At 39.3% G+C, this 23,220-nt stretch overlaps 1 protein-coding gene and 1 long non-coding RNA gene across 2 annotated transcripts in view; one reads left to right on the top strand and one right to left on the bottom strand.

The window, feature by feature from the left end:
* The window catches only part of LOC309623703, a 30,840-nt gene extending 18,160 nt beyond the window's left edge, over window positions 1-12,680 (bottom strand). Inside the window, exon 1 of the long non-coding RNA XR_014241466.1 lies at window positions 6,620-12,680. This is a non-coding gene — a long non-coding RNA (uncharacterized lncRNA). The remainder of the gene's footprint in view (window positions 1-6,619) is intronic.
* A 4-nt stretch (window positions 12,681-12,684) lies between these two features.
* LOC309623695 (prolyl 4-hydroxylase subunit alpha-2-like) lies at window positions 12,685-23,219 on the top strand. The gene is made up of 4 exons (XM_082380794.1): window positions 12,685-15,777; window positions 16,988-17,128; window positions 17,825-18,070; window positions 22,993-23,219. The coding sequence occupies exons 2-4, from the start codon at window positions 17,044-17,046 to the stop codon at window positions 23,157-23,159; spliced, it is 498 nt and encodes a 165-aa protein (XP_082236920.1). The 5' UTR covers window positions 12,685-15,777; window positions 16,988-17,043; the 3' UTR covers window positions 23,160-23,219.
* The last annotated feature ends 1 nt before the right edge of the window (window position 23,220 follows it).

Below are 23,220 nucleotides of genomic sequence, written 5' to 3'. Positions count from 1 at the left end.
GCAGTGGTAAATGGGAGTGTTTCCTTAATTTCTCTTTCAGATTTTTCATCATTAGTGTATAAGAGTGCAAGAGATTTCTGTGCATTAATTTTGTATCCTGCTACTTTACCAGATTCGTTGATTAGCTCTAGTAGTTTTCTGGTAGCATCTTTAGGTTTCCCTGTGTATAGTATCATTGTCATCTGCAAACAGAGACAGCTTTACTTCTTTTCCGATTTGGATTCCTTTTATTTCTTCTTCTTCTCTGATTGCTGTGGCTAAAACTTACAAAACTATGTTGAATAATAGTGGTGAGAGTGGGCATCCTTGTCTTGTTCCTGATTTTAGAAGAAATGCTTTCAGTTTTTCACCATGGAATATGATCTTTGCTGGGGGTTTGTCATATATGGCCTTTATTATGTTGAGGTAAGTTCCCTCTATGCCTACTTTCTGGAGGGTTTTTATCATAAATGGGTGTTTAATTTTGTCGAAACTTTTTTGAGTCTATTGAGATTATCATATGGTTTTTATCCTTCAGTTTGTTAATATGGTGTATTACATTGATTGATTTGCATATATTGAAGAATCCCTGCATTCCTGGGATAAACCCCACTTGATCATGGTGTATGATCCTTTTAATGTGCTGTTGGATTCTGTTTGCTAGTATTTTATTGAAGATTTTTGCATCTATGTTCATCAGTGATATTGGTCTGTAGTTTTTTTTTTGTGACATCTTTGTCTGGTTTTGATATCAGGGTGATGGTGGCCTTGTAGAATGAGTTTGGGAGTGTTCCTCCCTCTGCTATATTTTGGAACAGTTTGAGAAGGATAGGAGTTAGCTTTTCTCTAAATGTTTGATAGAATTCGCCTGTGAAGCCATCTGGTCCTGGGCTTTTGTTTGTTGGAAGATTTTTAATCACAGTTTCAATTTCAGTGCTTGTGATCAGTCTGTTTATATTTTCTGTTTCTTCCTGGTTCAGTCTCGGACAGTTGTCCTTTTCTGAGAATTTGTCCATTTCTTCCAGGTTGTCCATTTTATTGGCATATCGTTGCTTGTAGTAATCTCTCATGATCCTTTGTATTTCTGCAGTGTCAGTTGTTACTTCTCCTTTTTCATTTCTAATTCTGTTGATTTGAGTCCTCTCCCATTTTTTCTTGATGAGTCTGGCAAATAGTTTATCAATTTTGTTTATCTTCTCAAGGAACCAGCTTTTAGTTTTATTGATCTTTGCTATTGTTTTCTTTGTTTCTATTTCATTTATTTCTGATCTGATCTTTATGATTTCTTTCCTTCTGCTAACTTTGGGTTTTTTTGTTCTTTCTCTCATTGCTTTAGGTGTAAGTTTAGGTTGTTTATTTGAGATTTTTCTTGTTTCTTGAGGTAGGATTGTAGTGCTATAAACTTCCCTCTTAGAACTGCTTTTGCTGCGTCTCATAGGTTTTTGGGTTATTGTGTTTTCATTGTCATTTGTTTCTAGGTATTTTTTGATTTCCTCTTTGATTTCTTCAGTGATCTCTTGGTTAGTTAGTAGCGTATTGTTTAGCCTCCATGTGTGTGTATTTTTTTTACAGTTTTTTTCCTGTAATTGATATCTAGTCTCATAGCATTGTGATTGGAAAAGATACTTGATATGATTTCAGTTTTCTTAAGTTTACCAAGGCTTGATTTGTGACCCAAGATATGATCTATCCTGGAGAATGTTCCATTAGCCCTTGAGAAGAAAGTGTATTCTGTTGTTTTTGGATGGAATGTCCTATAAATATCAATTGAGTCCATCTTTTTTACTGTGTCATTTAAAGCTTGTATTTCCTTATTTATTTTCATTTTGGATGATCTGTTCATTGGTGACAGTGGGGTGTTAAAGTCCCCTGTGATTTCTGTGTTACTGTTGATTTCCCCTTTTATGGCTGTTAGCATTTGCCTTATGTATTGAGGTGCGCCTATGTTGAGTGCATAAATATTTACAATTGTTTTATCTTCTTCTTGGATTGATCCCTTGATCATTATGTAGTGTCCTTCTTTGTCTCCTGTAATAGTCTTTATTTCGAAGTCTATTTTGTCTGATATGAGAATTGCTACTCCAGCTTTCTTTTGATTTCCATTTGCATGGAATATCTTTTTCCATCCCCTCACTTTCAGTCTGTATGGGTCCCTTGGTCTGAAGTGGGTCTCTTGTAGACAGCATATATACAGTTCTTGTTTTTGTATCCATTCAGCCAGTCTGTGTCTTTTGGTTGGAGCATTTAATCCATTTACATTTAAGGTAATTATTGATATGTATGTTCCTATTACCATTTTCTTAATCGTTTTGGGTTTGTTATTGTGGGTCTTTTCCTTCTCTTATGTTTCCTGCCTAGAGAGCCTTCTTTAACATTTGTTGTAAAGGTGGTTTGGTGGTGCTGCATTCTCTTAACTTTTGCTTGTCTGTAAAGGTTTTAATTTCTCTGTCGAATCTGAATGAGATCCTTGCTGGGTAGAGTAATCTTGGTTGTAGGTTTTAACCTGTCATCACTTGAAATATGTCCTGCCACTCCCTTCTGGCTTGCAGAGTTTCTGCTAGAAGATCAGCTGTTAACCTTATGGGGATTCCCTTGTATGTTATTTGTTGCTTTTCCCTTGCTGATTTGAATATTTTTTTCTTTGTAGTTAATTTTTAGCAGTTGATTAATATGTGTCTTGGCGTGTTTCTCCTTGAATTTATACTGTATGGGACTCTCTGTGCTTCCTGGACTTGATTGACTATTTCCTTTCCTGTGTTAGGGAAGTTTTTAACTATAATTTCTTCAAATATTTTCTCAGACCATTTCTTTTTCTCTTCCTCTTCTGGAACCCCTATAATTCGAATGTTGGTGCATTTAATGTTGTCCCAGAGGTCTCTGAGACTGTCCTCAATTCTTTTCATTCTTTTTTCTTTATTCTGCTCTGTGGTAGTTATATCCACTCTTTTGTCTTCTAGGTCACTTATCCGTTGTTCTGCCTCAGTTATTCTGCTGTTGATTCCTTCTAGAGAATTTTTAATTTCATTTATTGTGTTGTTCATCATTGTTTGTTTGCTCTTTAGTTCTTCTAGGGCCTTGTTAAATGTTGCTTGTATTTTCTCCATTCTATTTCCAAGATTTTGGATCATCTTTACTGTCATTACTCTGAATTCTTTTTCAGGTAGACTGCCTGTTTCCTCTTCATTTGTTTGGTCTGGTGAGTTTTTACCTTGCTCCTTCATCTGCTGTGTGTTTCTCTGTCTTCTCATTTTGCTTAACATACTGTTTGGGGTCTCCTTTTTGCAGGCTGCAGGTTCATAGTTCCCGTTGTTTTTGGTGTCTGCCACCAGTAAGTAAGGTTGGATAAGTGGGTTGTGTAGGCTTCCTGGTGGAGGGGACTGGTGCCGTGTTCTGGTGGGTGGGGCTGAATCTTTTCTTTCTGATGGGCAGGACTGTGTCCGGTGGTAGTTTTGGGGTTTCTGTGAACTTAGTTTGATTTTAGCCAGCCTCTCTGCTCATGGGTGGGGTTGTGTTCCTGTCTTGCTTGTTGTTTGGCATGGGACGTCCAGCACTGGAGCCTGCTTGCTGTTGGGTGGTGCTGGGTCTTATCGTTGAGATGGAGATCTCTACAAGAGCTCTCGCAGATTGATATTACGTGTGGCCGGGAAGTCTCTGGTGGTCCAGTTTCCTGAACTTGGCTCTCCCACCTCAGAGGCTCAGGCCTGACACCAGGCCAGAGCAGCAAGACCCTATCAGCCACACAGCTCAGAAGAAAAAGGAGAAAAAAAGAAAGAAAAACAATAAGTAAAGAATAAAACAATTAAAATTAAAAAATAATTATTAAAATAAAAAAATAAAAAAAGTAATAATAAAGAAAAAAAGAAGAGAGCAACCAAACCAATAAACAAATCCACCAATGATAACAAGTGCTAAAAACTATACTATGATAAACATAAAAATCAGAAACAAGTCAGTCACAGACAGCAAATGTCAAGTCTGCAGTTGCTCCCAAAGTCCACCACCTCAATTTTGGGTTGATTCGTTGTCTATTCAGGTATTCCACAGATGCAGGGTACCTCAAGTTGATTGTGGGGATTTAATCTGCTGCTCCTGAGGCTGCATGGAGAAATTTCCCTTTCTCTTCTTTGTTCTCATAGCTCCTGGGGTTAGCTTTGGTTTTGGCCCTACCTCTGCGTGTAGGTTGCCCTCAGGCTTCTGTTCTGGCCCAGACAGGACAGGTTAAAGCAGCGGCTGACTGGGGGGCTCTGGCTCACTCATGCCTGGGGGAGGGATGGGTATGGTAGTTATAATTGGAATGCGGGGTTAGCCTGTGGCGGCAGAGGCCAGCGTGATGTTGCAACAGCCTGAGGTGCGACGTGTGTTGTCCCTGGATCAAGGGACCCTGGCAGTGGTGGGCTGCACAGGTTCCGGGGGGCGGTGGGTGGGGGCATGTGGATAGTGACCTGTGCTTACACATGGGATTCTTGGTGGCTGCAGCAGCAGCATTAGCGTTTCATGCCTGTCTCTGGGGTCTGAGCTGATAGCTGTGGCTCGTGCCCATCTCTGGAGCTCATTTAGGCAGTGCTCTGCTTTCTGTGGGCAGACAGGGAAGGAATCCCCTCTCCTCTTGCACCCGAAAACAATGGTCTCTTGCCTCTTAGACAGGTCCAGAGTTTTTCCCGGACTCCCTCCCGGCTAGCTGTGGCGCACTAGCCCCCTTCAGGCTGTATTCATGCATCCAACCCCAGTCCTCTCCCTGGGATCTGATCTCTGAAGCCCGAGCCTCAGCTCCCAGCCCCCACCTGCCGCGGTGGGTGAGCAGACAAGCCTCTCAGGCTGGTGAGTGCTGGCCGGCATCGATCCTCTGTGCGATAATCTCTCCGCTTTGCCCTCTGCACCCCTGTTGCTGTCTCCTCCGTGGCTCCAAAGCTTCCCCCCTGGCCCACCCTCTGGCTCCGCCAGTGAAGGGGCTTCCTAGTGTGTGGAAACTTTTCCTCCTTCATAGCTCCCTCCCAGAGTTGCAGGTCCTGCTCCTTTTCTTTTGTATCTGTTTTTTTCTTTTTTCTTTTGCCCTACACAGGTACATGGGGAGTTTCTTGCCTTTTGGGAAGTCTGAGGTCTTCTGCCAGCGTTCAGTAGGTGTTCTGTAGGAGTTGTTCCACATGTAGATGTATTTTTGTTGTATTTGTGGGGAGGAAGGTGATCTCCACGTCTTACTCCTCTGCCATCTTGAAGGTCCCCTCTTTTTGGCTCCTTTTTATAATATTTGTCTCTTTACTGATACTCTCCTTGTGCTCATAACATTATTTCTTACCTTTGTTCATGCCTTCCTGTAGCTCTTTAAGCATCTTAAAGAGAGTTTTAGTCTAATGGGTCTGATATGTGGGTTTCCTCAGGTACAGTTTCTGTTGATTTTGTTCTTTTGAATGGGCTATACTTGCCTGTTTCTTTGTATGCCTTCTGGTTTTTTCCCCTTGTTCAAAACTGGATAGTTGAATGTTATAATTTGGTAATTCTGGAAATAGGATTCAACCCCTTCCCCAGGGTTAGCAGATTTTGTTGTTATTATTACAGGGTATCTCTTTGCTGGGGAGTAGCCTAAGATGACAGCTTAAGTTCTCATGGTCTTTTCTGAGCCTACATCATTCCCTGGGCATGCACAGTGGCTTTCTGAATTCCCCCACATATGTGGTTGGTTTTGAATGTCCATAAAAATAGGTGTGGTTCTTTTAAATCTCCTGGAAGTTGCTTTAGCTGGTGGAGATTGGAACAATGACAGCCAGCCTCTGTACCTGGAGGACAAGGTTTTTATTATCCCCTCTGGCTTCAGCTGTGCCAGAAATGTGGGTTGCTATCCCTCTACCACCTGACATAGGGATGGGTAGCTGCAACTCTACTGAGGTCTGAAATCAATTGATATCAACTGTGGTTTACCAGCCAAGCTTTCCCCCAGAAGCTGCAAATTTTCATTTATACTTCAGAGTTCCATAACAGTCACTTCAGACAATTTCTGTCAGTGCAATTATTGTCTAGGTGGAGAGAGAGAGATTCCTGGCTCTTCTTACTCTGCTGTCTTCCCTGATATCAATCCAGGCTCTGTTTGTTTTTCTTCATTCTTTATTTTCCTCTCTGTTCCTCACACTGAGTAATCTCATTTGACCTGTCTTCGAATTCAGTGATTCTTTTTTCTGCCAATTCACATCTGCTGGTGAGCCCCTCTAGTAAATTTTGTGTTACAGTTCTTGTATTTTTCAACCCCAGAATTTCCATTTGGTTCTCTTTTGTACTTTTACTCTCTTTATTAGTATTCTCTCTTTGGTGAGACATCATGATTATTCTTTTATTTAATTTATTAGACATGATTGCCCTTAATTCTTGGAAAATATTTATAATAGTTGATTTAAAGTCTTATTTATGGGTTTCCAGACTGCTTTTCTTCTGTGTAAAAATTGTACTTTTGTGTTTCTTTGCATGTCTTGTATTTTTGAGGTATGAGAACTTGACTTTTTTTTTTTTTTTTTTAAAGCACTTTTCTTTTTTATAGCTACTTTATTTATTTATTTATTTATTTTTATTTTTGGCTGTGTTGGGTCTTCGGTTCATGCGAGGGCTTTCTCTAGTTGAGGCAAGTGGGGGCCACTCTTCATCGCGGTGCGGGAACCGCTCTTCATCGCGGTGCGCGGGCCTTTCACTATCGCGGCCCCTCCCGTCGCGGGGCACAGGCTCCAGACGCGCAGGCTCAGTAGTTGTGGCTCACGGGCCCAGCTGCTCCGTGGCATGTGGGATCTTCCCAGACCAGGGCTCGAACCCGTGTCCCCTGCATTAGCAGGCAGATTCTCAACCACTGCGCCACCAGGGAAGCCCAGAACTTGACATTTTAAGTAATGTAATATGGAAAATCTAGAAGTCAGATTCCCCCTCGTCTCACTCCCAGGGTTTGTTGTTGATCCTGTTTGCTTAATGACTTTCACACTATAATTCTGTAATGTATGTGTTCTTTGTCTTGTGTGGCTACTTAAGTCTCTGCTTGGTTAGTTGGTCAGCTAATTTTTGGACAGAGATTTTCCTAATCATCTTGAGCCAAAAGTCTCTCAGCCTTTGCTGAGGGACTCTGTGTGGGTGTCAGGGCATACTTTAAATATTCTGGCACAGAGTTTACAACTCTGCCTGAACTTTCATATCCTGCTGGTACCGAGACTCAAGGACAGAGAGAAGTGAGAGATTAGGGCCTTCTTAGGTCTTTCCTAGGAGTGTACACAGCACTGTACATGTATGTGGCATTCTAGAGTCCTAAGACTGTGTCAAAGCTTTTCAAAGCTCTCTGGGGACATCTTATTCCCCAGTTTTTCCTTTATGATAAGGGCTCTGATGGGAAAAGTGGACAACATGCAAGAACAGATGGGTAACGTAAGCAGAGAGATGGAAACTCTAAGAAAGATTTAAAAGGAATGCTGGGGGGGGATAAATTGGGAGATTGGGATTGACATATACAACACTACTATATATAAAATAGATAACTAATAAGAACGTACTGTATAGCAGAGGGAACTCTACTCAATACTCTGTAATGATATATATGGGAATAGAATCTAAAAAAGAGTGGATATATGTATATGTATAATGGATTCACTTTGCTGTACAGCAGAAACTAACACAACAGTGTAAATCAACTATACTCCAATAAAAATTAATTTAAATAAAGGAAATGCTAGAAATAAAAAAATGCTCTAACAGAAATGAAGAGTTGTGTCACACAGGCTTAGTTGCTCCGTGGCATGTGGGATCATCCTGGATCAGGGATCAAACCCATGTCCTCTGCATTGGCAGGCAGATTCTTAACCACTGCGCCACCAGGGAAGTACCTTACCTCACTTTTGAAGGTTAATTTCACTGGATACAGCATTCTAGGTGGATGGTTTTTTCTTTTCAACACTTTTTTCTTTGTCTTTGATTTTGTGCAATTTGTGAAATGCCTAGGTGCAGAGTTTTTGTTATTTTTCTTGCTTGGTGTTCTTGGAGCTTGTTGGATCTGTGGTTTGGTGTTTGTCATTAATTTTGGAAAATTCTAAGCCATTCTTACTTCAAATATTTCTTCTGTTCCTTTCTCTCTTTCTTCTCCTTCTGGTATTTCCATTATACATGATACATCTTTTGTAACTTTCTCATAATTCTTGGATATTCTGTTCTGTTTTTAACATTATTTTTCTCTTTTCTTTTCAGCTTGGGAAGTTTCTATTAACATATCTTCAAGCTCACCATTTCTTTCCTCATTCCTGTCTAGCATGCTGATAAGCCCATCAAAGGCAGCAACAAAGACCCAACACAGCCAAAAGTAAACAAATAAATCTATATAAAAAAAAAGTGAGGTAAAATAAAGACTTTCTCAGACAAAAATTGAGGGAGTTTGTCGCTGGTAGACCTACCTTGAAAGGAATGTTAAGAGAGGTTGTTCAGAGAGAAGTAAAATGGTATGTGTCAGAAACTTGGGTCTCTATAACAAAAGGAAGTGTTCGATAAAGAATAAAGAAGATAATAGTTTGTTCAAAATAATAATAGCAAAAATGTATTTGATAATTATAGTTAATGCACGAATCAAATGAATGACAGCAATGTTATAAGGGATAGGAGGAAAAATCAAGAATACTCTGTTATAAGGTACATGCACTACCCAAGAAGCAGTACAGTGTTACGTGCAAGTGGACTTAGATTCATTGTAAATGTATATTGCAAACTCTAGGGCAACCCCTAAAAGTTTTTAAGAAGTTGATATTCAATTGGGAATAGAAAATTATATAAATTATATAAAACGCTCAATTAAAACCAGAGAAGGGAGAAAGAGTAGAAGACAAAGAAACAAAGAACAAGAGCGATGAATAGAATAATGAATATGGTATATCTTAATCCAACTATATTAATAATCACTTTAAATGTGAATGGTCAAAATTCACCAATTAAAGGACAGACTATCAAAGTGGATTAAAAGAACAACAAGACCTAACCATATGTTATCTACAAGAAACCCATTCTAAATACAAAGGCAAATATATATATATATATTTTTAATGTTTTTATTTATTTATTTATTTATTTTATTTATTTATTTTTGGCTGCGTTGGGTCTTCGTTTCTGTGCACGGGCTTTCTCTAGTTACGGTGAGCAGGGGCTACTCTTCTTTGCGCGGTGTGCTGGCTTCTCATTGCGGTAGCTTCTCTTGTTGTGGAGCATGGGCTCTAGGCGCCCGGCCTTCAGTAGTTGTGGCACACAGACTCAGTAGTTGTGGTTTGCGGGCTCTAGAGGGAAGGCTCAGTCGTTGTGGCTCACGGGCCCAGCTGCTCTGCAGCATGTGGGATCTTCCCAGACCAGGGCTCAAACCCGTGTCCCCTGCGTTGGCAGGCAGATTCTCAACCACTGCGCCACCAGTGAAGCCCCCTTCACTGTATTTTTAATGTAGTGGGATCTGTAGTTACATTTACCCTTACATTCCTGATACTGGCAATTTGTATCTTCTCTATTATTTTGTGATCAGCCTAGCTAGAAGTTTATTACTTGTATTGATTCTTTTCAAAGTTTTACTTGTATTCTTTTCAAAGCTTATTACTTGTATTGATTCTTTTCATTCTTTTGATATTCTTTGTCCATTTTCTGTATTATCAGTTTCTGCTCCCATCTTACCATTCCCTTCTTTCTATTTTTTCTGGGCTTAACTTTCTCTTTCTAGATTCCTAAAGGGGAAGATTACACCATTGATTTTTCACATTTCTGACTTTTTAATATAAACATTAAAAACCATAAAATGCCCTCTGAGCATTGCTTCAGCTGCATTCCACAAATTCACATAGGTTGTATTATCATTCAGTTCAAAGTATTTTATGATATTCCTTGTTATTTCTTCTTTGACTCTTGTTTAGTTTAGGAATGTTATATTTTCTAAATTTGGGGGGATTTTTCAGATACCTTTTGTTACCGTTTTCTAATTTAATTCCTCTGTGCTCAAAGAACATTCTCTGTATGATTTCAGTCTCTTGATATTTATTGAGACTTGTTTTATGTTTAAAAATATGGTTTATTTTGATTAATGTTTCATTTCCTTATGAAAATAATTCTAATTCTCTTCTTGTTAGATGGAGTAATTTATGTCAGTGGGTGAAGCTGTTAGATAGCATTGCTTGATTTTTTTTATATTCTTACAGCTATCCTGTCTACTTTTCTGTCAGTTACTAAGAGAACATTTCGAAATATCCAACTATAATTGTGGATTATCTATTTCCCCTTTTAGTTCTGTCAGTTTGTTCCTCAGGGTTTTTGTTTGTTTGTTTGAAACTGTGTACACGCACAGTTAGGATTGATGTAACTCTTTGATGAATTGCTCCCTTTATACAGGCATACCTCGTTTTATTGTGCTTCCTTTATCACTCTTTGAGGATATTGTTTGTTTGTTTTCTTTTACAAATTGAAGGTTTGTGGCAACCTTGCGTTGTCAGATGATGATTAGCATTTTTTAGCAATAAAGTATTTTTAAATTAAGGTATGTACATTGTTTTGTTATATATAATGCTGTTGTACACTTAATAGACTACAGTATAGTGTTAACCTTTATATGAAATGTGAAACCAAAAAATTCATGTGACTCGCTTTATTATGATATTCATTTTATTGCAGTGGTCTGGAACCCAACCCACAATATCTCTGAGGTATGCCTGTATTTATGAAATCGCCTTTGTCCATGGTGATATTACTTGTTCTGAATTCTACTTTGTTTGATATTAATATAGTCACTCCAGCTTTCTTATGATTAGTTTTTGCATGATGTATATTTTTTCATCTTTTTACTTTTAATCTATTGTTGTTGTTATGTTTAAAGTGCTTTTCTTATGGACAGGTGGGCAGAAAAATGTTACCATGGCAGGTCTGAGACTACTGTCTTAGAAAGCCCTGCTTGCAAAGTTGACCTTTGAGTGGCATCTGGAACTTGGATTTTAGGAATGTTCATCCCACCATTCTCTAACTGATAGTTGTGGCTCACTGTGCCTAAACTCTATAAACAGTTTATACTGAATGCCTGCTATCCTTATGGGATTCTGGAATTTTGCTATGTGCTAGGCAGAGTGTGTAAACAACCAGCCTCTAATAACAACCTGTGGCATTGAGTCTCTAAGGAGCTTCTTTGGTATGCAACATTTTCATACGTTTTGTCACAGTTTATTTCTGAAGAATTAAGTGCGTCCTGTGTGACTCCACTGGGAGGGAACTCTTGGAAATTTGCACCTGGTGTACACCTCCAAACTTCGCTCCATGTTCCTTTTTTCTTTGCTGATTCTGCTTTGTATTCTTTCACTATAAGTCATATCCACGAATACAACTATATGTCAAGACATGGATCTTCCTAGTGAGTCACTGAACCTGTAGATCGTTTGGGGATCCTCAATGCAACAGCATGGAGTTGGGCTCCTCTTTTTTATCCAGTCTCATTATCTCTGCCTTTTAATTGAGATGTTTAGACCATTTACATTAATTTAAGTATCTAAATAGTTTGGTTTAAATCAACCATCTTGCTCTTCTATCTTTTCAGTATCTCAATGATTTCTTTTCTCCTTTTGGATTTGCAGAGTATTTTGCCTCATTTTGGATTTACAGAGTATTTTTATTATTCCATTTTATCTGCACCATTGGTTTATTAGCTCTAATTTTTTTTTTAATTTGTGTAATGTTTGCTTTGGGGTTTACAGTATGCATATTTAACTTACTGTATAAAGGCCTTTACATATTATTATGCCTCTTTACTAAATGTAAAAACTTTATAACACTATGCCTCCATTTTCTCCTTCTCTTCCTTTTTGCTATTGTAGTAATACATTTTTCTTGGACATATATTATGAACCAAACAGTACCTTGCTATTATTTTCCTTTAAACAATCAATTGTTTTTTTTTAAGAAATTAAATAATGAGGAAGCATCTTTTTATGTATATAAAATAATAATATAAATATTTTATATTTTATAATTACCATTTCCAGCACTCTATTCCTTTGTGTATATGCAGATTTCCATCTGGTATAATTTTCTTTCTGCCCAAGGAACTTTCTTTAATTTTCTTGTTATGGAGATCTGGTGATAAGTATTTAACTTTTATTTGTCTTAAAACTCTTCGTTTCAGTTTTATTTTTTAAAGATATTTTCATGAAGTATAAAATACTCCATTGGCTTATTTTCTTTCAGCAATTTAAAGATGTCATTTCATTTTCTGGCTGCATACTTTCATATTTTCAGTAAGATATCTGATGTCATCTTGTTAGCGCAAGTTCGTGTGCCCAACGCAGTGAGGCCAAACAAACCAAAACGTCGGAGTTTGGAGCAGAGAAAGGTTTATTGCAGGGCCATGCAAGGAGACAGGTGGCTCACGCCCTAAAAACCCTGAGCTCCGGAAGGCAAAGCATTTTTAAAAGCCAGGTGAGGGAGTGGGGTCGCAGGATAAGTGATCAGCTCGTGCATAATTCTCCGATTGGCTGATGGTGAGGGAACAGGGTGGTGTCACAGGGGGTTAACTTTATCAGTCCTTAGGCTCCAGGAGGCCTGGGGCTATGTGCTCATGGTCATCAAGTAGTTAACATCTTGCATTTGGTGGGGGAGTTTTCACATCTTTAAAGCAACTCAGGAAATGTGCATCAAATACTGTTATCTAGGTACTTCAGAGGAGCTAAAGCAGAGGATATGGGGGAAGGTGGGTCCTGCTCGGTTACAATTTTGTCTTTGTTCCTCTGGACATAATGATTTCATCTTCATATCTGTTTTTTTTAATAATTTGGTTATGATGTGCCTTAGTGTTTTTTTTTTTGGTTCTTGTGCATGTGTTTATTATAGTTGGGTTCCTTGAGCCTCTGAAATCTATGCATTTATAGTTGTTTTTTTTAAATTAATTAACTTATTTATTTTTGGCTGTGTTGGGTCTTCGTTGTTGTGTGCGGGCTTTCTCTAGTTGTGGAGAGCAGGGGCTACTCTTCGTTGCAGTGCGCAGGCTTCTCATTGTGGTGGCTTCTCTTGTTGCGGAGCACAGGCTCTAGGTGCATGGGCTTCAGTAGTTGTGGCACACGGGCTTAGTTGCTCTGTGGCACGTGGGATCTTCCTGGACCAGGGCCCAAATCCGTGTCCCCTGCATCGGCGGGCAGATTCTTAACCACTGCGCCACCAGGGAAGCCCTATAGTTTTTATCATTTAAAAAAATTTTAGCTGTCAACTCTTTAAACACTTTTTTTTTCAGTTCTCCTACTCTTTCTCTTCTCTTTCTGGGCATTTGACTGCATATATATTAGCCTGCTTTATATTGTCCCACAGATCACTGAGGTTTTGTTCCTATATTTTCATTGTTTTTTGTTTGTTTTTAAATCTCTCTTTTTATATTTGGATTGTTCTGTCACTGTTTTCTCATTCACTGATCTTTTCTTTTGCTAATCCCTCATAGTGATAATTTTACTTCAGATATCATATTTTTGATCTTTAGAAGTTCCGCTTAGTTCTTTTTAAATAATATTTCTTATATTCAAGTTTTTCTTTATATCTTTGTACGTATAATATTTATAGTAACTATTTTAAAGTCCTTGTTTAGTAGTTTATAATTTATCATTGTTGGATCTATTTCTACTGATTGATTTTTCCCTGATTATGTGCTTTCTTCACATTGTTGCAGGAAAGAATTCAAGAGCGAGCCATAGTAAAGTGAAAGGTTTATTCAGGGACATACATACTCCACAGACAGAGTGTGGGCCATCTTGGAAGGTGAGAGAGGCCCCAGGGTATGGGGTTGTCAGTTTTTATAGGGGTGGGTAATTTCATAGGCTAATGAGTGGGAGGAGTATTCCAGGTATTTTGGGGAAGAGGTAGGGATTTCCAGGAATTGGGCCACCGCCCACTTTTTGACCTTTATGGTCAGCCTTGGAACTGTCATGGCACCTGTGGGTGTGTCACTTAGCTTGCTGATGTGTTACAATGAGTGTATACTGAGGCTCAAGGCCTAGTGGAAGTTGACTTGTACCTATTTGGTTCTAATCAGTTTATGTTGTGTCCTCGGGCTATGTAATTCTTTTAAAGGTTGTGCCCTGCCCACTTCCTGTCTCAATATGTCTGGTAATTTTTGTTGGGTGCCAGAATTGTGAATTTTACCTTGAATTTTGTGATATTCTTCATAGAATGTTTTATTTTATTCTAGCAAGTATTTAAATTACAGCTCAGTTTTATCCCTTTGAAGCTTGCTTTTAACTTCTGTTATGGTGAATCTAGAGTTGTCTGTATTCTGTGGCTTAACTCCTCTTGCAAGACCTGTTTTTAGTGGGATCTCTAGTGAGTGCCCTGTATATTCAGCATAGTTTCCCCATTTTGATGGTGGAAAGTCAAAATGGATTCCCTGCCTTGTGTAAATGATGAGAATTATTTGGATTTAAGTTTCTTGATAATTATTCTTTCCTCTACATTATTTCTTTGTCTAGCTTTTGGATTTTCACCTAATGTAAGTGCAGAATAGTATTCAGCCAAAGAATAAAGGAGACCCATTTTTAGATTTCAGGATCTTTTGTGTGTGTGTATGGTTCCCTCTTCTTTGGTACTCTGTTCTGCAGTTTCTTATTGCCTTGGCATCCCCAATCCCTGATCTATGTCTCTTCAATTAAAGTATATCACTGAACTCTGTTTGGGTTACCCCTCCTACAGTGATGTTAAGAATTTGTCTCCAGGCAGAAAGATGGGGCTGTCATAGGGTTCTCCTTATCTCTTTCACTTTTAGGGATCAGTCCTTCTCTGCTCTGCTTTTTGTCCAGTTTGATTTATTTTGTCCAGTTTTCTAGTTGTTCGTGGTGAGAGGGAAAAGTCTTGTAGCACTTAATATTTGTGGGCTGAAGCAGAAGACAGAATATTATTTATTTTGATTTTCTAAGTCTAGTATAATGAATTATTATGAGTTTCTTTTAAAAAAATCTTTCTGGAGACATTCATTTTCCTGTTCCAAATAGACCTTATTCATTCTTTAGCCCTACTTCAAGCATGCCAAAATTCAAGGAATTTTGCCTCAGAACTTTTGTTGTTCTGGTGTCCAGTGTGGGTGATGGACAGGCTGATACCAGTCTGATTCTCCCTTCTTTGTAGAATACCTATTTTTTTTCCCTCTCTTGCAAGGTCTTATCTTTATCCTTGGGCTGAGATTTCAGAATGGTATTTTGAATATTGAGAGATTTTTGTTTGTTAGTTTCATTTTCTCAGATTGACACTTAGTGAGTGCATTCAATATAAGAGATTGTGTTTTTCTTTAGCACTAGAAAATTGTATTGTCTTTCTGATAATTTCTTCCCTTGTATTTTCTCTCGTCTCCCTTTCTGGAAGTTACATTACTTGGATGGGGGAATCTCCTGCATTGATCCTATTTTTCTCATATTTTTTCATTTCTTTGCCTACTTTTTATACTTCCTAGAACTGGCAATTTTACTTTGAATTTCATTTTTCTGCAGTCATTTTGAACTTCTAAAATCTTTTTTATTTTTATGATCATTGTTCTTTTTACATAGCATTTTACATTTGTGTTTTTGTTGTACTATCTATCAACTTAAATATCTCTAAGTGTTATCTAATAGTTTTAAGGAAATTTATATCTATTCCCATTATTATGTGTTTTATCCAGGAACGTTTTTTTCTCCATTTTTGTATTATGGATTCTGATGTTGGAGACTTTCATAATATGCCTGGTGAATTTTTTTATCATCTGTTCATATCAGAGGCGATTGGTATCAGAGCGGTTAAGTTGAGGGAGAAAACTTAAAACCTCTGGAAAATACTGAAAATGTGAGCAGAATGTTTATTCTGGTAGAATTTGGCTTAGCTGTTGGGCAGGGAGCTGATCATACTCTAGGAAGCATCAAAATGCCAGTATATCTGGTCTTTTCCATGGAGCTATTCAGTTCCTTATAGAAAAACACTCTGATTTTTTTAAACAGCTTTATTGAGGAACTATTTGCATACCATAAAATTCATCCATTTTAGGTGTACAGTTAAATGGTTTTTGGAAAATTTAAGTTGAATATGGAGCTTACGTCTAGTATCTTCCTTCTCTTAAGGAATATCGCCTCCAAGTCAGTTTACATTAATTTCTATCCAATGCCTTCAAATAATTGTTTTATTGGTTCTGTTCATATTTTATAGTTGCTTTTGGTGGGAAAGTTACTTCACTGTAAGCTGCTTTATCATGGCCAAAACCAGAAGTCCCAATCTGTTGAGTTTTTAGTTCAGTTATTATATATTTCATTTTGGGTAGTGTTTGGCACCTTCTTGGAATTTTATCATATTTCAAGTCCCTATTCCATTTCTTCAGATATAGTAAATATATTTTTTCATATTCCACATCATATGATTCTAACATCTGAATTTTTATGAGATTGATTCTGCTTTTTTTTTTTCCCTACTGAGAGCTATTTGCTTTCCTTGGAATTTTATCTATGGAAATTCTTTGAGATCTGCTTGAAAGTGAGTTCCTCTAGAAACAATTTACATTTGCATTAGTAAGCTACCTTGCACACTGCCAATGACTTATTTTAAGGATATTCTAGAAGTCTGTGACAGAATCTTATCAATTTTTTTCAATTCCAGGAGTTGTTTTAGAGCATCACTGTACAATAAAACCTTCTGTGATGATGGAAATATTCTGTATCTGCACTATCCAACATGGTAGTCACTAGCCATATCTGGCTACTGAACATTTGAAATGTAATTTAATTAGTATGACTGAGGGACTGAATTTTTAATTTTATTTAATTTTAATAAATTTACATTTTAATAGCCACATGTGGTCAGTAGTTACTGTATTGGAGCATAGTTGTAGAAAGTCACTGCCCCAGCACCCCTATTCCCACTATTTCCAGATGATTTCAGTTTTGTGTAAAGTAGATTACATTGAGGTCTGATAGTGTGCTCTGGTCTGTTCTTTACTTGATTTCCTTTTAACTTCATGTGTATCTTTTTTTCTCTCTCCTTTGCTTTTTGCCTCTCTGGTGTGTAGAAGGGTTTACCTCCAGGCTCACATCATTGCGCAGGTTTTTCCCTACAGAGGAGGATATGACTGGGGCTGCTAAGACCCTGCTGCTTCTTCAGCGCACATACAAACTGGATCTGAAGGATCTTTCCAAAGGAGCCCTGCCAGGTAAGCAATATCCATGGGTTCCCTTTGTGAACATTTGCTTTAGGGCTGCTTTTCTTGCCTTTAGAATTTGTTATTTTTTCCTGTAGGACTTGAGAAATATGGAGGAAGAAGCTACTTTTTGCCTTTTAGAATATCACTCATGTGGCTATGAGGTGTTCTGGGAACCCTGGGCCTTTCATGGGAATCTAGGAGATGAAAACCAGGAAGACTTCATGTTCTAGGAAGCTGAGATCTGATTTTAGGAAATGCAAGAGAAATTGAACAGTTATGCCTGTGTGGATTTGGTATAATAGACAGATAACTTTCAAAACCCTGCTTCATCAAATATAGCCTTTATTGGTGCCTCATTCTTGTATTATCTTAGATCAGAACCTGCCCAGATCTCCTGATTCATACTTATTCCCCCCATCCCACCCTACCCTTTTAAAAAAATTGTATTCCCACAAATAAGGTGGTCTGTGGGCGTTCATTTCAGTGTCTTCTATGGGACTAAACCCCTTACCTTCCCAAACATAGTTCCAAAAATAATTTGATCATTTTCTGAAGCATGTACTCAGAGATAAAATATGAAAGGAAACAACTTAAGGCTGTGTATTTGGATAGTGGGAATGGAGTGGGTGAATGATCTCTTTATTGACCTCAATGACCACCCTTTGTGTCCTTTATCAGGAATATCATTGTTCTTCTTGCTTCTAGGAACCAAGTATCATTCTACCCTGAGTGTTGGTGATTGCTTCAGGCTGGGCCAGACAGCCCACAGCATCAGCGACTTTCACCGCTCAAGCTCAATGCTTTGGATGCAACAGGCACTGAAGCAACTGATTGCAGGAGAGCACAGCACTATCTCCCAGATCCAAGTCCTGGACTGTCTTAGTAATGTCAGCTTCCAGCTTGGGGACCTGTCCAGGGCAGTGGACTTCACCCATCAGCTGCTTTCTCTTGGTAAGACTCTTGGGAGCTAGGAAAGCAAGTAATTTGCTCTGTGTCGGCTTGCTCCTTCACCCCACTTACCAACTGACCCCCTTCCCCTGGCTTTGGGTGGAATATTCCACAGAGTTCTTGTGACTCAGTTGTTGTAGGTAGGGAAGGCTAGAGTATGTATGGTAACAAATAAACTCCCTAATCTTCAAGACACAAAGGGATAAAATTTTAGTTTTCGTCCATGAAAAGTCCTCTGCAGGTTAGATGGCTCCTCTAAATGTTGACTCAAGAATTTAGATTTTTTTCTAGGGAATTTCCTTGCAGTCCAGCGGTTAGGACTCTGCACTTCCACTGCAGGGGGCCCGGGTTCGATCCCTGGTGGGGGAACTAAGATCCTACAAGCTGTGTGGCGTGGCCAAAAAAAAAAAACAATTCAGATTTTTTTCTACTCCCAAATGACTCTGCTATTTTGGAGTCCCTTCATGCTAGCCATGTGAGGGATTTCATGATACATGTTATAGGCCAGGACTGTAAGTGGCATCCATCACTTCTATCCACATTCTGTTGCCAGAGCTATCATGGCCCCAGTCTCATTTCAAGGAAGGTTGGAAAATGTAAAGTTTCTCTTTCCAGGAACATGAAGTAGATTGGTGAACAGCTAGTGAACAACTTAATCTTGATACAGTAGTGGAAATTCACTAAGGAGGTCTGTGTTACAGTGGAAACTTCTTTGTGTTTTGGTATGGTCATAATCAGTTAAATGCATTGTCTTCTTGAAGACATGGTTGCTAGGGCCTTCTTGTTTTCTCAGGCCCTCTATGCTAGTTTAGGTCTCATGATAAAGTAATCATTTTCTGATGCATGAATTTAGCAATAAAATATGAAAGGAAACAACTGAAGAAAGTGGCTACCTTTGGACATGGGAATGGAAAGGGGGTGTGGGAATAGGTGGTTCCATTTTTTTAAATTAAGTTTTCAATAAGTATTTGAATTTAAAATATAGGCATGTATAAATTTGATAGAGGTAAGTTATAGGAGGTAAAAGAAAAAACTCCATTGGGACATGTCGACTGAAAAATAAACGCACAACCTAAAAGTTGAGAGTTATATGTTTTATTCAGTGGACATTCTTAGGACTTCAAGCCTGGGAGACAGCCTCTCAGATAAACGCTGAGAAAACTGTTTCAAAGAGGAAGGGGGAGAAGCCAGGGTATATAGGAGTTTTTGCAATGACACCACGTAGTTGGAACAAGAAGCTACTGGTTATTTGTTTTTTGTTTTTTTGTTTTGGCTGTGCCGCATGGCTTGTGGGATCTTAGTTCCCCGACCAGGTATTGAACCTGGGCCCATGGCAGTGAAAGCACCAAGTTCTAACCACCGGACTGCCAGGGAATTCCCAAGAAGCTACTGTTAATAAAAGAAAACTAGATATTTCAGGTTAAGGAGTTTAGTGCTTTTTACATATGGAAAGGTGAAAGAGTCTGGGCTCACTGAAGTCATTCCTTTGATATGCACCTCAGCTATCTGGGGCCAGTATCCTGTGTTTTCTCATCCTGAGTTTCCTCAGGCTGCACCATCGAGGGTGGCTGCAGTCTAATGGCTGCTAGATGGTCAGCATTCCTTGTTTCACCTTCCGAGGTGACCGCAACCACTGATGACTGTGACATCCTTTGGCAGGCAATATTTTATTCCTCAGACATAATCTGTCTTTAAGTAAGAGGGCTCACAACTGAGGCATTCTCTGTTCTGATAAATCTGTTCTGACATTCTCTTCCCCTCTACAAGTTCCATTTGTTCCATAGTAGCCTGTGATTCCCTTCACCATAGAAGTTTATTATGTTTTATTTTAATGGTTCATTTACATCTGTATTGCCGTTATTAAATTGTTTCCCCCAATAAGCTGTCGACTGAAAAAAAATGCACATCCTAAAAGTTAAGAGTTAGTTTTATTCGGCAGACATTCTTAGGACTTCGAGCCCGGGAGACAGCATCTCAGATAGTGCTGAGAAAACTGTTCTGAGGAGAAGAGGGAGCCAGGATATATAGGAGTTTTTGCAACAAAGGGCAGGTAGTCGCAATGTCAAAAGATTATTGTTAATCAAAGAAAACCAGGTATCTCAAGTTAAGGAATTTAGCGCTTTTCTGTGTATGGGAAGATGCAAGAGTCTGGGCTCCCTGAAATCATTTTTTTGATATGCACCTCAGCTGTCTAGGGCCAGTATCCTGTGTTTTCTTATCCTGAGTTTTCTCATGCTGCACCCTCAGGGGTAGCTGCAGTCTGATGACTAGTAGATGGCAGGCATTCTTTGTTTCCTTCCTGAGTTCCCTCAGGGCTCATCTTTGGGGTGGCTGTAATGTGATGGCTTGACGGCTGCAACATCCTTTGTTTACTGATGGCAGGCAGTATTTTATTTCTCAAAGCAAGGACTGATTTTTTACCATTTTTGCATTTTCAAGCTCCATTGTAGTGCTAAACACTTAGTTTGATCTGTATTGAATGAATGTGATATTGTGACTTACAGTAAGAACTGTGTATTTGGGTTGTCCCAGTTCCTGGCACAAAGCTCATAAAACCCTTGGAATTTCCTAAGCGATGAGAGATATATAGGTCTCTTTGTTGTGTTAATGAGGTGACTTTTAGAAAACTTCTAGGTAACCTAAGGATGAGAGCTAGTTGCCAGGGGACCCAGCCTTGTGATTCGAAAGTTGAAACTTCCCTGACCTTCAGGGAAGAGGAGAGGGGCTGGAGGTTAAATTGACCACCAGTGGCCAATGATTTAATCAAACATGCCTATGTGATGAAGCCTTCATAACAACCCAAAGGACAGGGCTCAGAGAGCTTCCAGGTTGGTGAACACATGGACATGCTGGGAGAGTGGCAAGACCAGAGAGTGTGGAAGCTCCATGCCTCTTGCCACATACTTTGCCTTATGCATATCTTTTATCTGGCTGTTCCTAAATTATAAACCGGCAATCTAGTTAGTAAAATGTTTCTCTGAGTTCTGTGAGCTGCTCTAGCAAATTAATCGAACCCACAGAGAGGGTCATTGGAGCCTCCAATCTACAGACAGTAGGTTAGAAGCACCAATTGGCCACTGAAGTGGGGAGAGGGGTAGGAGACAGTCTTGTAGGACTGAGCCCTCAAGCTGTGGAATCTGACACTGTCTCCAGGTGGATAGTGCCAGAATTGAGTTAAATTGTAGGACACCTAGCTGCTGTCAGAGAATTGCTTGGTCATGTCGGAAAACTCGTAAATTGGAATCAGTGTCAGCATCTTAACAAATAATTGGAATTACTGGAGGAAGAAAGGATTAACTAAAGAATTAGAGGAATTGATTATGTTTGTTCTCTGTGGCCCTTAGAGTTAGCCCTAGAACACATGAGAATATGCAGACAGATATACTTGGGTTCTGTTTGAGGAGAAACTTAATTGCCAAAAAGTGGAAGGAGCTCCTTGACAGGTGGTGTATTCCCTTTCTTTTCAGGGAGATGTTCTGGCATAAAGACACCAACAGATGGGGATATTACAGAGCCATTTTATTGCTACTAAATTCAGCAAACTTATCGAGATCTGTTACATGCTAGATGCTGTACTAGGCAAAAAAGTTAAATATGCGTGGCCTATTCCCAGAATACCTTAAGAATAATTGGGGATGGTAGTGGTAGATTAGACATGTAAACAGATGAAGTCAATGGATTGTAGAAAGTAACATGATAGAGGTTCACAGCACTGTGAGAGCTTAGTGAAAGGTACTTCAATTCTGGATTCATAATCACTCTAGGATGACCAAAAGGCTACATGTAATTTGACTGTAATATGTTTTCTTTTGAAAAGGGCATTTACATTATCCTAACACACCTGTTTTATATTCATAACCTTGGTAAGATTTCACACTCTTAGGCTTTGCTGCCCTGACTCAGGTTAGGAAAATCTTTCTTGTGTTGACATTATTGCCAGAGCTCTTTCATTGACTGGCTAGCGTGGGAGTGTCCTTCATGACTGATATGTGAGATAAGCTTTGTAAATTTTTTTGAGTATTTTGGTAAGAGCCTTAGAGTTAGACATCTGGGCCCTAGTTCTTATTTGCCCTTTTCTTTCTATATGGTCTTGACCTAGGTTCCTTGTTTTTGCGGTTTTTTTTTAAATTTATTTTTATTTTTGGCGGCATTGGGTCTTCGTTGCTGCCCACAGGCTTTCTCTAGTTGTGGCGAGCAGGGGCTACTCTTTGTTGCAGTGCGCGGGCTTCTCATTGCAGTGGCTTCTCTTGTTGCGGAGCACGGGCTCTGGGTGCACAGGCTTCAGTAGTTGTGGCATGCGGGCTCAGTAGTTGTAGCTTGCAGGCTCTAGAATGCAGGCTCAGTAGTCGTGGCACACGGGCTTAGTTGCTCCGCGGCATGTGGGATCTTCCTGGACCAGGGCTCGAACCCGTGTCCCCTGTGTTTGCAGGTGGATTCTTAACCACTGCACCACCAGGGAAGTCCAGGTTCCTTGTCTATTCTGTGTCTTGATATTCATATCTGAGGAATGGGGACCAAAATGCTTCTCTCTTGGATATTGTGAGGGCCCATAAGATGATGAGACTTGTGGAAGTTATCTGGGAAGATATAAGTTATCTGGGACTCTAGTGTACATTCTAACTATAGTCAGTACATGGTATATAACATTGTAATAAAAACACATTAGGAAGCAAATGTGCTTAGCACAAAAGTGAGTTGTGAGTGTGAGGCAGGATCCCTGGTTGCCTGTCTGTGCTAGCACCCTTGGGACTGGTGAGTGAGGCACGGTGGGGTGGATTTTCTCCATCCCAGTTTTTGTTTCTCTCTCAATGCTAATTCTGGACAGTGTTCTAATTCCATACAGGTTTATCAGCGTATCTTGAAGAATTGCAGAGCTTCCCTGAATGATCTCCCTGATTATTAACTGTTTGCTTTCCTCTGTCCAGATTCCTCTCACGAACAAGCCTGGCTGAATCTGCTGTACTTTGTGAAGTTGTTAGAGGAAGAAAGGGCAGGACAGCTTGGGAATGGGGCATCAGAGAGCAAGCAGGAGACATTGAACAATGCCCCCTCAGGATACCCTGGATCATATGCAAACCCACGAGGTCTATGAGAGCCTCTGCCGTGGAGAGGGTATCAAACTCGCAAGATGGGAAAGGGAGTCATTGGGGTTG

This window comes from Balaenoptera borealis, assembly GCF_965194805.1.
Source record: "Balaenoptera borealis genome assembly, chromosome: 2".
NCBI classification, from domain to species: domain Eukaryota; kingdom Metazoa; phylum Chordata; class Mammalia; order Artiodactyla; family Balaenopteridae; genus Balaenoptera; species Balaenoptera borealis.
Note: the sequence above shows the minus strand (reverse complement) of the source record. Positions and strands in the feature narration are given on the sequence as shown.

Excerpts from the sequence above, each read along its gene's own strand:
- LOC309623695 (XM_082380794.1), top strand. The coding sequence starts at position 17,044 with ATGACTGGGGCTGCTAAGACCCTGCTGCTTCTTCAGCGCACATACAAA. Across the intron at positions 17,129-17,824 it reads TTCCAAAGGAGCCCTGCCAG|GAACCAAGTATCATTCTACC; the intron begins GTAAGCAATATC and ends TCTTGCTTCTAG. Across the intron at positions 18,071-22,992 it reads CCATCAGCTGCTTTCTCTTG|ATTCCTCTCACGAACAAGCC; the intron begins GTAAGACTCTTG and ends TCCTCTGTCCAG.